Source organism: Chanodichthys erythropterus, chromosome 15 (genome assembly GCF_024489055.1).
Source record: "Chanodichthys erythropterus isolate Z2021 chromosome 15, ASM2448905v1, whole genome shotgun sequence".
NCBI classification, from domain to species: Eukaryota; Metazoa; Chordata; class Actinopteri; order Cypriniformes; family Xenocyprididae; genus Chanodichthys; species Chanodichthys erythropterus.
Genome location: NC_090235.1, coordinates 41,746,330 through 41,761,126, shown reverse-complemented (window position 1 = coordinate 41,761,126; position 14,797 = coordinate 41,746,330). Strand labels below are relative to the sequence as shown.

Here is a 14,797-nt window from a genome sequence, read left to right as displayed (position 1 = left end):
TTCACAGCTGATTAAGGATATTAGCCTAAAGCCTTCCAGCCCATCGGCTGTCCTGCGGGTTTTATAGGTAGAAAAGCCAAATGGCTGCTCTCTGAGAGTTTGGTCTGAATACGATAAAGCGTTGCGGAGATACAGCCTTACTTCTATTTTCGCACGCACTACGTACAATTCGTTCAACGAAAACGGTTTGAGGAATCGACTTGAATTCCATAACTTTTAGTCGGCATGGTCTGAAGATGATCTCATATCAATTGACTCGACATGGCAAATTTGATATCTGTGTTCTCGGCATGACCCTAGGAATCAACTGAGACCAGTTTCATTACAATCAGTTAATATAGTCAAAAGTTATTCGCATTTTTGTAATACAGCATTTTAGCACAAAATAAAAAATGGCCGACGGCCTAAATGGCCGATATGGAAAAATTGGATATGAATCGACTCGACATGATGCCCTGAATCTAACGAGACCAAATATATGATTTTTGGATGAACTCAGCAGAAGTTATAAGCAAATATACCCATTTTTCATATCTCCGGACCAGTAGGTGGCGCTGCGCAGAAACACTGCGTGATGACATGTACCAAGTTTGGTCTGAGTACGATAAAGCGTTGCGGAGATACAGCCTCACTTCTATTTTCGCAAGCACTACGTACAATTCGTTCGCGTGTTTCTGAAGATGATCTGGTTCAATTTTCATGAAAATCAGACTAAAAAGTTTGAAAAAGTAGGTTTTTCAGAAAATTCAAAATGGCGGAAAAATTATCATGACGGATTTTGTTTCTAGCCCTTACGGTTAAAAAGTTATTAGCATAAACATAAGTGCAACTTTGGACAGCTGGTGGCGCTAGAGGGATTGAGTTAGAGACTCATTATGAGACTCATATGAGACAAATTTGCTATGGACAAAGGTCAGACTATCCTCTAACTTTGTGCCAAATTTCATAACTTTCCCGCAAGCGGTTCTATGGGTTGCCATAGACTTCAAGAGCAGAATAAGAAGAAGAAGAAGAATAAATTAAAGCTGCAAGCAGCGATGAAAGGGCCCTCGCACCCGGGCTCACCGCCACGCGTTGGTTTCAGGAAAACAGCGAACAGTGGGCAACATGCATGTAAGCGAGTAAATACAGGAGAATTATGGCAAAATCATGTAAAAGTGCCACAATTCCTGCTGCCAGCAGGTGGCGCTATAACTAACTGAATATTGGCATATAGATATGTTCAGGCCAGGACTCTTATCACACATGTGAAGTTTGGAGCAGATCGGACATTGTATGAGTTACAACGGCTTCCTTTTTCATGGCGAAACAACAGACTTTGTCATGCCGCCACGGACACGCCCTTCGGTGAAAACTCTAGATCTTCGCAATTTAACGTCACAAAGGCCTTTACATTAGACTGACCAAATATGACATTGATCTAATTAAAAGCTCTAGGAGGAGTTCATTAAAGTACGTCTGGAAAATGCAAAAACTGTGAATTAATTAAAAATATCCGACTTCCTGTTCGGATTTCGCTCCAAGAGACTTTTTTGTATGTATTGGTCTTATAAATGTGTGTACCGAATTTCAAAACCTTAGTGAAATGTAGCGAGAAGGGCTGTACGTTAGATGGCGCTATCAAGCCATTTTGCCACACCAAATTCCGAAACCCATAACAGACGTAAATTTTCACCACTTCTGATGCGTGTGCAAAGTTTCGTGAGTTTTCGAGCACATTTAGGCCCTCTAAAATGCGATTTACTTTGGAGAAGAAGAAGAAGAAGAAACGGAGCAATTCCAATAGGGTCCTCACACCATCGGTGCTCGGGCCCTAAAAAAAAAAAAAAAAAAAAACACCAACGGACACAGTGCTCGGTGCTTGGCCCCTAATTATAATAAACAATTTTTTTTTAAAAAAGAACGCCAACGGATACAGATGTGAATCTGGTAGTGAATTACAGTGTAAAGCATGCCATTTCCTGTTGCCAGCAGGTGGCGCTATGACTAACTAAATATTGTCATATAGATGTCTTTAGGCCGGGACTCTTATCACACATGTGAAGTTTGGAGCAGATCAGACATAGTATGCCTCAGTTACAACAGCTTCCTTTGCGAAACATCAAACATTTCATGGCGAAACATCAGACTTTGTCAGGCTGCCACGGACACACCCTTCAACGAAAACTCAAGATCTTTGATATTTATCATCGCTAAGGTCTTAAGATTAGACTGACAACATATGATGTTGATCTGGTTATATCTCTATGGAGGAGTTAATCACAGTGTAAAACATGTCATTTCCTGTTGCCCCCAGGTGGCGCTATGACTGTAACTGAATTTTGTCATGAAGATGTCTTCAGGTCAGAACTCTAATAAAACATGTGAAGTTTGGGGCAGATCCGACATTGTATACCCGAGTTACAAAAACTTCCTGTTTCATGGCGAAACATCAAACTTTGTCAGGCCGCCACGGACACACCCTTTGGTGAAAACTCTAGATCTTCGCAATTTAACGTCGCAAAGGCCTTTAGATTTTGGGTATATTTAGCCACGCCCACTTTATAAATGACCCTGTTATAGCGACCCAATGGGTAAAGTTAAACTTTTTTTTTGATAATTATTGATCTAGAGTCCAGAGAATTGTCCTGCACTGGTTTTATTCCGATTGGGCGAAAAATCTAGAACTAGTTCGCAAAAGTAGGTTTTTAAAATATTTAGAATAATTAATAAATGGTTTGATTGACAGCATTGGTTCTTGAGGCAGAATTGTTCAGCATGAGGAGATCTATCAAATGATATGCATATTGTGTGGATTTATGAAACACTTTTGCTGAATGGTGAAAAATGTTAGCGCCAACTAGTGGCCGATTTCTTTCAAAATTCTTACAGACCTCCAGGCCCATGAGTCGCTCATGCACACCGAGTTTGGTTCTGATTGGCCTCCGTTAACCTTGTCTAATAGGTGCTCAAAATTCATTGGCCGATGGCAGCCATGTTTTCTGAGATACCCCAATGTCCTCATAGATTGTCATTCCCCCTTGGACCAAAACATTGCATGCCAAATTTTAAGTCAATCGGACTAACGGTTGCATAGTTATAGCCGTTTTCATGGTTTTTTGTGTTATGGCGCCATCTAGTGGCCAATCATCACGATTTTTTTATCATGACCAAAAATTTTACACGTGTACCGAGTTTGATGAAACGTTGTAAATAGTTTGCTAATTTGCAGAACAAGTTGAAACAAAGGGCATGAAAACAATTTAAGCAACTACTAGAAAAATGACTGAAATTATAGGTTGGCAGCTATACATTTGGTTAATATGTAAAACTAAGGAAAAAACATAATGGTATATATATATATTGTGAAACAGACTTCTGAAATGAATGCTTTACACCTCTTAGTAATGATCACACATGTACAAAATACATGTCACATGTACACAAAATGAAATTTCACCATGTAAGGTGAATCTACCTAATGTCCCAACCTAAACTGTGATAGTTACAGTGGCATGAACACCAAACAAAAGCACATTTTAACTGAGATCAATTACACCAACTTGCCCTAAGCTTTGTTTTCAGTGTGGAATCACCTTTGTAAACTTCTAATATTCAACTTGTCTGAAGAATTATTGCGGTCATGATCTCATTCAGGAATCCCTTTATTTTGTAAACAACACTAGCTTAAAATAGTCAATTATAAATCAAAGTGTAGCCATCATTTGTAGACTAGAACAAAAGATTTATGTACTCCCTGAGATGAGGCAGCAGATCAACGAGGTTGCAAAACACAAGGTGGAATGTGTTTACATATCAAGAAGCAGAAAAAATGAACCCAATTATGAACCAAAATTTACATGCAGAGACAAAACATTTAATCAAACATTGAGAACAATGTGTCATGCAGACAGAGCAAAACATGTGAAAGTGCTGTGGCCTAGTGGTAAAAGGGTGTGGATTTGAGCCCCGCAAGATCTTCACTGAATTCCTCAGTAAGATGTAGCCTCAGGTTGTTAACTATGTTGCTTTGAATAAAAGCATCTGAGCAAATCTCACAAAGCCTATGAGTATGTCTGCGTGGATGTTCCACCCTAAATAAAAAAAGAATGAATTTATTTTACGCATTAGTAAATTGACAAACAGTCACAACCCTACATACAGTTGGACAAAACGTTTGGAAAATAAATGTATGGATAAACAAAATCAGGCATATATTTAGGACAATTAAGATTTTATTGCACTGTGAAATTATTTATAAGAATTTAGCACATTTTACCATCAAAAAATACCATAATGTATATATATTTTTTTAATTTTAATTAATTTGTGAAGTGTTTATACATTATAGCACTAACAGTATTAATATTTGTTGTATGTTTTCCTCCAAACATGGTGATAACTGGACACATCACAGCTTTCGTACTTCAAATTACAATTTAAGGTCCATTTCCAAAAAAAAGTAATTCCATCAAATATTTAAATGCTGGTGCCTACAGCAAAGTTTAATATCTAAAATGACTAGGGCTGTGAATCTTTGGGTAGATAGCAAATCCATTCACAATTCATAGTTTTTTTTTTTTTTTTTTTTATTCGATTCGATACTTTTTTTTTTTTTTTTTTTTTTGCAAATTCGGAACGATTCGATTATCAATGATATTGGATGTGATTCGATTAACGATTTGATTTTGTATTTTTTAAGTGTATTCATAGTAGGGCTGCACGATTAATCGAAATCGAACTGAAATCGTTTAAACTTTTTGCCTTAGTGCGATTATGAAATTGCAAAGGCTGCAATTTTTTTATGTGCAGCTTGTCAGTGAAGACCCGGAAGAGAAGACAATGCTGAATAAAATCGTAGTTTTTGTTATTTTTGGACCAAAATGTATTTTAGATGCTTCAAAAACTTCTACCTAACCCACTGATGTCACATGGACTACTTTGATGATGTTTTTATTACCTTTCTGGACATGGACAGTATACCGTACATACATTTTCAATGGAGGAACAGAAAGCTCTCGGACTAAATCTAAAATATCTTAAACTGTGTTCCAAAGATTAACGGAGGTCTTACAGGTTTTAAATGACATGAGGGTGAGTCATTATATGACATAATTTTAATTTTTGGGTTGAAAAACCCTTTAAGTATATATACAGTCTGTTTGTGCTGCATGTTTTAAATAGAAGAGTGCACTTTGCTCACGCGATCAGCTGGTGATCTGGTGATCAAAATAAAAGCTCAAGAATTTACTTAATTAATTTACTTAATTAATTTACAGTGTATTTGTTATAATATATGGATATTACTGTCATATGACTAATTACATAGGCATAAATCATTATATTATTGTAATAATTGTTTGGCATCCTAAAACACAATGTAGACTGAGACTCTATATCACAAATAAAAAGATGTTTGAACCCTCTTTCATGTCCAGGTATGTCCAAGCTGTTTCTTTAGTCAATTTGCACACTGTACAGGTTGAAGCTCCTAATTTTGAGCTTCCAAAGTGCACCAGATTAATGTATTTAATCTTAAAATGTACAAAATTTTCTTCTGGGGGTGGGGGGCAATCATCCCAGACCTCCCTAGAGGAGGAATACCCAACATAGTTTTACAAATTCCAGTGGGAAATACTGTACTTTTTATGAACTTTACTCAAGCATACTACAACAAAGCTCCTTTCATGTCAGTAAAGCTATTAACAGAAAATTAAAATGTCACTGGACAAAATCGATTTGGACCAAGCCTTTGGACCAATGTTTACAATGTCTGGCTCCACCCCTGGCTGAGCATAAGGCTTTCTGATTAATTTAAATATAATGTTTTGCCTAGATTTTATTATTTTTAAATTGAGAAATCACGTTTTTGAATAAAAATGTTAACAAACCTTACAATTAGACATGTTGACAACACAACAATGATAACAGTTAAGAGAAGAAAATGATCTGACCACATGATGGCGTGCCTGATTAACTGCTCTTGTGTGACGCTCTATGAATGTAGAACACATTGCTAGTCTCAAGCGGCTGTTTACTCAGAAAAAACGAGATGCGGGAAGTGGAATGGGGGAACAAAAACAGTTATTAAACGAGAGTTGAATTTTTTTTTTTTAACTTGACCACTGATTTTTTAGAATCCCGAGACACGAGTGCAACAGATAAACACATCCGCCAAACATAAAAACAATAGGAAAAATAGCGCAATGGAATGCAAAAACTGTAAAGAACTACTACTGTATATTTGATATTACATGTTTGCATGATGGTGAGAGGCTGAAAGGTGCTGTTATTTTCTGTTTTTACAAAGCATTTGCTGTTGGTAATAGCCTATTACCGGTGTATTTATTGGTATTACTTTTTGGCTAAAAAAAGTATTAGAAATATTTAGCAATTTTCTTATTTTATATTATTTCTGAGTATATTAGAATATGTTGAAGATAAGTTTGTACAACATTTGCCCTCATATTTCATGCATATTTTCTGCAAAGATATTTAACAAATAAGTTATTTGTTTTACATTTACACTATGTTTATCACTTCAAACAAGCAAAAAAATCAAAATCATGAATCGGTCAATCGTTTTTTTTTTTTTTTGCCATATCGCCTAAAAGCATTATATATATATATATATATATATATATATATATATATATATATATATATATATATATATATATATATTTATTTGCAGCCTTTGCCAAATCCAGATATTGGTTTAATTTTGATTAATCGTGCATCCCTAATTCATATGATTATTTAAATGATTCCCCTAATGTGTCTTATTTAATTAAAAAAAGAATCATTGCTACGTGCACTTTGCTGGAATAACTGGGACTTGACACAACACTTGCATACTGTTGCACTCATGTTGATTTGATTGCTTATATTGTTCTCATTTGTAAGTCGTTTTGAAGAAAAAACCTGCTAAATGATTAAATGTAAATGTTAGTCAGGGTGAGAATTGCACCACGACTTTCATGGGATCAAAAAAAATAAAAATAATAAAAAATAAAAGCTTTTCTCCACTGTTAAATGTTAGTTCTTAATGATGCTACATATACTAATTTTTATAAGCTATTAAAATAAAGTTAAGTAGAAATTTACATAAAAGGCTTTAAAATTAACTAATTAATTATTGTGTAGGATAGTGGTAATGTATAGGCTACACAACTTTATTACATATACATTAAACATACAAGGCTTCCATGGACAGACTACCCTAAAATATCATGCACTTTCAAAACTAATCCTAAACTAACTTTTCTTCACTGAATAGTAAACAATTGAACTCTATGTTCTCTTTCTCTGACTCATGTCAATTACCAGTTTATACCAATCATTTTTATAACATTCCCCTGCATGATGTGAGGTTCTTCATCTTATTTTCATTTAAAATAAAATGCTACATTTTTTAACTTTTCCTTTTTACTGGCCAATGATGATTCCAAAAATGGAAAACACACTTATTTCAGTGTTGTTGTTAATGTTGGGTTATTTCAGCAAACAGTTTGCTTTGTACATTCAGTTAAACGGCATCAAGTTAAATTTCATTAATCATTCAATGGAATTGTGTGCATAAATTTTTTAGTCACATTTATGTTTTTGCTGTGTCGCAATAAATGCACATCCTTGAATAAGTGGGTGTGGCGAGGGGCGTGGTTCCACAAGGTCTGCAGCGGGAGAGAGAGTTGGGAGACGAGCAGTGAGTAAGTGGGTCAAGTTCAAATGATGAAAACCTGTGTCTTGTTTCAGTAATTGGCATGGAGAGACCGCATAAAGCCACCTGGAAGTGAGACGCTGGTGGAGAGGGACAGACTCATGACTCGTGCGTGTGTGTGTGTGTGGGAATCTTTGCTCTGGAGAGCCACAACTTTGTTGAATGTGTTTGTTGCACTGATGCTGAGCGCTGGTAGCACGACTTTGTTTGTTTATTAAGAGAATTCAAATAAAGCACGAGTCTCAGCTTAGCCGACCCCGTCCTCTTCCTTCCTAAAACATTGAACTTGTTACAGTGGGGTTTTACTGCAACTGCTCAATTAATGTAAATGGTATGGCCATGCTGAGGAGAGATTAAACATGGGCTGCTAAAAAAACTGTCAACAAGAGAAAGACAGAAGGCAAGCGCAATCCAGTGAAAGGCAGTTGACAGTGCAGCCTGTATCTGTGAGGGAAAGCTGTGAGGACATGAACGAAATCACACAACATCTCCATTAATTTCCGCATAAAAAAAAAAAAAAAAAGAAGTAAGGCTTACTGTATATATTTTAAAGCACTGAATCGCTATCGAAAAGCATTTTTGATTCACAATTGATTCACGATTCAAAAAAACAAGTTTCAAGATCAATGAATATGTATTGTCTATATTTGTAATTGATGCATCGAGAAAACGAGTGAATAGTTACACCCCTAAAAATTACCATTGCTTCTACACTGCAACATTGCTGCAAGAATTTTAAGAAAATTGTTTGAAAAATCAAACTTAGACTTGTACCTTTTGGACTAGATAAACACTTGTGGCTCTTTGGCCAGCAATTTGATCCAAGGCATTTCCTTCCTCCACGAAGTAACTCACATCAGCTATATGAACACCAACTTCAAAACTGCCTACATGAGGAGAGGAAAGAAAACTTTAATTTTTATAAGTGTAATAAACTTTTTAAATGAGATTCAATGTCAAAGGCAGCATACATACCATCAGAGAGTTGTTTGCAGGACAGTGCATCATCCAGATCTCTGGCTGTAGCTGGGTCGATGGTAAATATGCATTCTTTTCTTAAAGATAAATTAAAATTAAACTGAAAATCAGAACCAAATAATTAAAATTTTAATTAAAATTAAATTTCAGATGGACTTGCCTACAAATAACAGATGATACATGAAATGGATATAAAATGAATAGATCAAATATGGAGCCTTGCAGAGTGGGGACAAGGTAGGAGGTTACCTGAGATCTCTTCTTTTAGAGAGCTCATGATCAGGAATGCTCCAGGGCAGATTTTGGGGAAGACAATTAAAGACATCCTCTGAAAACTCTGAGAAGTCAACATCATATTCAGTCAGAATGCCTTCTGTTTCTGCCTCTATTTCACCTGCTTGCCCTAATGTTTTTGCAAGCCGCCTTAAAACAGAAAAACAACATTGAGAAACACTGTTATAAAGCACAATTGCAAATGCAAAACTCATCATTTGGAGTATATACAGGTTACAAAAATCTCACCCTTCAGCAAAGTTGTTGTCTGCTGGCCACTGTGTTATTCGGCAGATGAAGAGTATGTTTTCATAGTCTCCAGGTCTGGATGTAAAGTCTGCAGGACAGTCTGCTAGAGGCACATTAACTCTCGGGACCCGATGGTCCACAGGAGAGAACATAGCAAAATTCTTGCTGGGGAGAAATTTTAGGAAGCCTGATGCTGCTCTTGAGTGCTTCTTTTCAACAATGAATACAACCTGAAATTACAACGTCCATGTATAATTATTCACAAAAGAATAAAGAAAGACATGTTATTTTTGGATAATCTTCAAAGTTGTATTATCGACAATGAAGTTAAAAAATTAGCCCATTTACTTTCTTAATAAAGGTTTCTGATGTTTTTGAGCATGATCCATCAGTGATGCACATTAATCCAAAAAAAGATTTAAAAAAATGACAAAGACATAACATTGTAAGAATTTAGTTAAACCAGAAAAAAAATTGCAAAATTGATTTAATCTATTTCTAATGTTAAGTTTACTAACTGAAAATACTGATCATCTTAGAAATGATCTAAACTTCTGAATCTTGTCTGAATGCATTTTTATTTATAACTGTCATGAACAATGAATAATGCTAAGAACTCATGATTGTATTGTCTTAAAAGTAAGCAAATTGCATATCCTTTCAAACAAATGGCTTACCTTTCCAGTCCTTTGTATAGCTCTCTCTGAACTTGATCCAGAAGTGTAGCATACATTAGCATGTTTGACAGAATGTGTTGCGATAGGGGCTAAATCAGAAAAAAACAAAACAAAACAAACAAACAAACAAACAAACAACATTACAACAAGATCAAATTTGATTGCAATTTTTTTTTTCTTACACTTCTTTAAACTGATTTTTTATCAAATGTAGAAGTTCTCTACAGATTGTTGTTTTAATAATTAAAGAAAAAAACATTTAGTTTAAGCCTATGTCAAAAACATTAAGGTGATGGACATGCACAGTTTTAAAAAAAAAATAATAATAATAATACATCTAATTATTTAACATTTTGAGGAGATTAAATAGTTAATCTCTCATTTTGATTAAACTAGATTCTCCTGCCTAACCTCTCTACACTGGCTTTTACAAGAACTGCACTTCACTATCTAAGTCACATTAGGTAACCATCAGTGTGCCTCAGTGTTCAATATTTGGTCCCCTCTTCTTCTAAATATGCACAACATCACCGGGACAAATCATTCTGGAACAAAGCATTATTTCTCATTTGCTAAATCAGTGAATTACATTTAAAGCATTGGAATGATTAAGCTAAATTTAAAAACTTTAACATCAACTGTAAACAACACCACAACACAAGGGTCATTTAAGGACTTAACAATGAGTCATGAAGATCTTGGTTTTTGGAAAGAGGTAAAATAGCTCATTCATTCTGCAAACACAATCATGTCTTTCATTGCTTGTTCACTTCAGTCACCACATGCCCTGTATCAAACTTGACACTCTGGAATCTGTTGCCATGTTTTGAGAAATGAATGCTTAATGATTTAATATGTAGACGTCTTTATGAGGCATGTGCAAACAAAGATATCTGGGCTTGATAATTAGAAAAAAATGATCACAGCTCTTGGCTGTTCAATCATCAATGAGTGACTCAACTTTTTGCTGCCCTATAAGAGAAAGCACATGTGTCAAGAGAGATATACATGTTAAAGATTCCATGGGCAATGTGTCTAATCTGCGGTGGTGTGAGTTTAATTAACAACTAAAAGGAAATTGGCACAGAACTGACCAAACCAATGAAATGCTTACAAGGTAAATTTTGATTATATAGTGACATATTTGTCTAGTTTCCATTTCAAAATGCAACATAATATAATATTTTAATAAATAAATAATAATCTACTTCAATTATAAATATTAATTCAAAATAGATATATAGATATAAAATTATGGTGAAGACTTAAGCTTAGTGTAAAAAATAATAAATACAACTAAATAAATGATTGTTTATCAGCAAAACCTTGAGTAAGAGGTGAACAGAACATTGTGCCTGCAGGAAAAGCTCATTACCTTTATCATGGAGACTGGCACTCTTCATTTTACTGATCACCTCATCATCTTCATTGTAATGGGCCTCCACTACGACACCAGCCTTTGGCGCATTCTGACTGGCTAGAGTTCTCTCATTTATATCTCCATTGAGTGCCTGTGTACACAATATGATTTATATTATGCATTGACATGTATTGATGTTAGACTGTCATTATCACTGCCTCTCACTTTTCATTATGATTCTACACAATCACATACTATACAAAACTACTAGTAATACATTCTACATGCATTCATTATACATCAATTTTAATACAAAACGTTTTGCACTACTTGTATTGAAGTACTGTATGTCTTAGTATAAAAACATCACTGCGATCGATAGGCTTGATTGTGCACTCTTTTCCACATTGTGTAGTGCCAATTGTAGGGGAAATCTGTAATTTTGCTGATTGGACTTAAATATGCTAAAATATGTGAAATGGAGATGAGAATATTAAACTACTGGAAGCAGAAAACATTGGCTAATTTGACAAAAAGAATTAAACACAAAAGGGCCAGGGGATCTATAGAATTTAATTACTCTGCGAAAATCTGTGGAGGATTTCTGCAAGCTCAGATTTCATGACGGTATGGGTGCCATTTCAGAAGAGGAAAATGAGGGACATTCTAGCAGAGGTCTTCAACCCTGCTCCTGGGGACCCACTGTCCTGCAAAGTTTATTTCAAACTTGCTTCTGCAAACCTGCCTGTCATATCAAGCAATCCTAAAGAGCTTGATTAGCTGGTTCAGTTATGTGTTCAGTTAAGGTTGGAGATAAACTTTGACATCCAGTGGCACAGATCCTCTACAAACCTGTCTCCACACCAGAGTGATGAATCCGATCTTCAACCAGATGGAACTGGATTAAATATTTTGAATGTTCCGATCCCAATCTGACTTCTGACCTGTAATGCTGCCTGAATCATAATCAAACCATGTTCATTTGTTGGCAGCAGTGAACTGACATAGGATTTCTGTTTCCCATTCATTTTCTATAACAAACTGTGCTTGCTCCTTATGGCTTTAATAACACAACTTTGATCCTTCAAATATTGGACATTAAATATCAGCCATTAAGATGACCTAAGATTTTGTTTTAATTATTTTTGTTTACAAAACCCTCAGACTTTGAAAAGCCAGTAAGGCCCATTTTTGGTTTTGATGCCTTCTCTTTGGATTTCGATGATAATGGCTAACCTTACACGACTCTGCAAATCTAAAATATATTTGTGCCTTCAGGGTGTACATTTTCTCATTTTTAATTGCTTTCCTATGCTGCTGATTATTTACAAAGCTGATTATTTTCATCTTGACAAAACTTGCCTGGCAGCAGTTTAGATTTCCTGACACACAACTGCCCACACATGCACATATCTACCCTCAATTTGCCAATTCTGATATAAAGAATGTTTATATAACTGATGAATTCAAAAAGCAAACATCTACTTGCTCTGCTGTACTAAAAATACTAAAGTCATAGAGCAGACATATAAATAACATAAGCAGACAGAAGTTGACATGCAGCATGACAAACATTATGCCACCTAATACTATTTTAAAAAGCCTTTGCCATATCTTTTATATTTATCATGCATGCAGCTTATTGAACCTCATATTATTTTAGACTACACTGAATATGTTTACTTTTCAAAAATACTTTTATAAGATTAACTAGTGAAAGCACTATTAAAAAATAAATCAATAAATAAAAAACAGTAAACAGTAACAGGGTGGCTACAATGGCTACAAACAGAGAGAGTGTGAGTGTGTGTGTGTGTTAGTGATGTCAAACGATTAATCGCAGAGTTTGGAGAACACCTGACAAGAGATCAAAGACCATTCCTTCATGCAGAATCTCAGGGGACTGGGATGGCCATGGCAAAAGCTTCATTTTGTGCAGTGACACATTTTTGTGTTGGTTTTGGATCACTGTTCTGATGGAAGATCCAACCATGGCCCATTATTGGATTTCTATCAGAAGCGGTCAGGTTTTGATTTTTTATCTGTTGGTATTTGATAGAATCCATGATACCATGTATCTGAACAAGATGTCCAGAACCTCCAGCAGAAAAATAGACCCACAACATAAAAGATCCAGCAGTATATTTAACTGTGGGCATGGGGTACTTTTTATCCATGTGCACACCAAACCCATCTGGTGGGTTTGCTGGCAAAAAGCTCTTTTTTTAGTTTCATTTGACCATAGAAGCCCAGTCCTGTCTAACAACTGAATATGCTGGAGATTGTTTCTGGATTAGAGCAGAGGATTTTTCTTGAAACCCTCCCGAACAACTTGGGGATGTAGATGCTGTTTGATATTTTTTTAGGCTTTCTGAGACTCAAGACTCAACTAATCTCTGCAATTCTCCAGCTGTGATCCTTGGAGAGTCTTTGGCCACTCAAACTTTCCTCCTCAACGTGCATTAGGACGATTTAAACACACGTCCTCTTCCAGGCAGACTTGTAACATCTTTAGTTGATAGGGCAATAATTAAGAATGTGGATTTTCAAGGTTTTAGCTATTTTCTTACAGCCACTTTCTATTTTGTGAACAATCTTTTGCTGCACATCAAAACTGTATTCTTTGGTTTTACTTAGGGATGCACCGATGTATCAGCCGCCGATATTTATTGGCCAATTTTTGCTCAATTTAAAAACAATCGGCATATCGGCTGTAGCAGGAGAAAGGACGACGGTTTATTAATTAACTGCGTGAAGGCACTGAGCTGTATTATGACCGTTACATAATCCTAGCACTGCTGTCTGCGCTTTAATGCTGATCAAATAACAAAAGATCGCACACTATTCTTGACTAAATATCTTTACTAATGTTTTATTAAGTTTATTGCATTCGTTTTCATGCCAAACAAATCACCACAAAAGCTGAAAATACAGAGCACAAGAAGTGCACATTAAACTCTCTCTCTCCATTGCATTATCATTCACATACAGTGAATTACTCAAAACACTTCTTATAACGAACAGTAAACAAATACATACGGATCTTATGCCTTTTTGGGGGATGCTTAATAAACGGACAAACTTGAAATCTGCAAAATAACTCTGAAGAACTGTATGCTCTCCTCAGACCGTAAACGAGAACACTCATCAAAAGTCCTTCCTTAGTAAAGGGTAGTGAAGATCTCATACATATTTAAACTTACAAAAATATTAAAATGTATACAAAAACAAATTAGAAGATTAATCAAAATAAAGTCTGTTACAATAAAGAAGGATTAATATGTATGTAATTTATACAGTAAAGAATATGCAGTGTTATTTTGCATTTGTTTACTTTATTTCTGTACCTGAAAACTTTTAAACCTACCTAAAAAGCACTGTTTATTTAATGTGTATCTTTGTTCTGTTGTCTTTATATGTAGGCCTGCTGAACAATGTTAAATGGATCCAATCCATGTTCATTAAAAATTATTTATATTATATATGCAGCAATTAACCTGCTAGTATATTTTAATGAAGGTGTTTTTGAACTTTGCTTATTTAAAACATGATCAAAATACT

General features: G+C 35.2%; 1 protein-coding gene across 2 annotated transcripts in view; it reads right to left on the bottom strand.

The window, feature by feature from the left end:
- dis3l2 (DIS3 like 3'-5' exoribonuclease 2) overlaps positions 1-14,797 on the bottom strand; it is a 101,925-nt gene that overhangs the window by 48,698 nt on the left and 38,430 nt on the right. For both annotated transcript variants that reach the window (XM_067361728.1, XM_067361727.1), the window contains exons 6-11: positions 11,252-11,387; positions 9,877-9,965; positions 9,200-9,429; positions 8,927-9,100; positions 8,675-8,754; positions 8,474-8,586 (exon numbers count right to left, since the gene is read on the bottom strand). In XM_067361728.1, the coding sequence (XP_067217829.1) occupies positions 8,474-8,586; positions 8,675-8,754; positions 8,927-9,100; positions 9,200-9,429; positions 9,877-9,965; positions 11,252-11,387 (822 nt within the window). The remainder of the gene's footprint in view (positions 1-8,473; positions 8,587-8,674; positions 8,755-8,926; positions 9,101-9,199; positions 9,430-9,876; positions 9,966-11,251; positions 11,388-14,797) is intronic.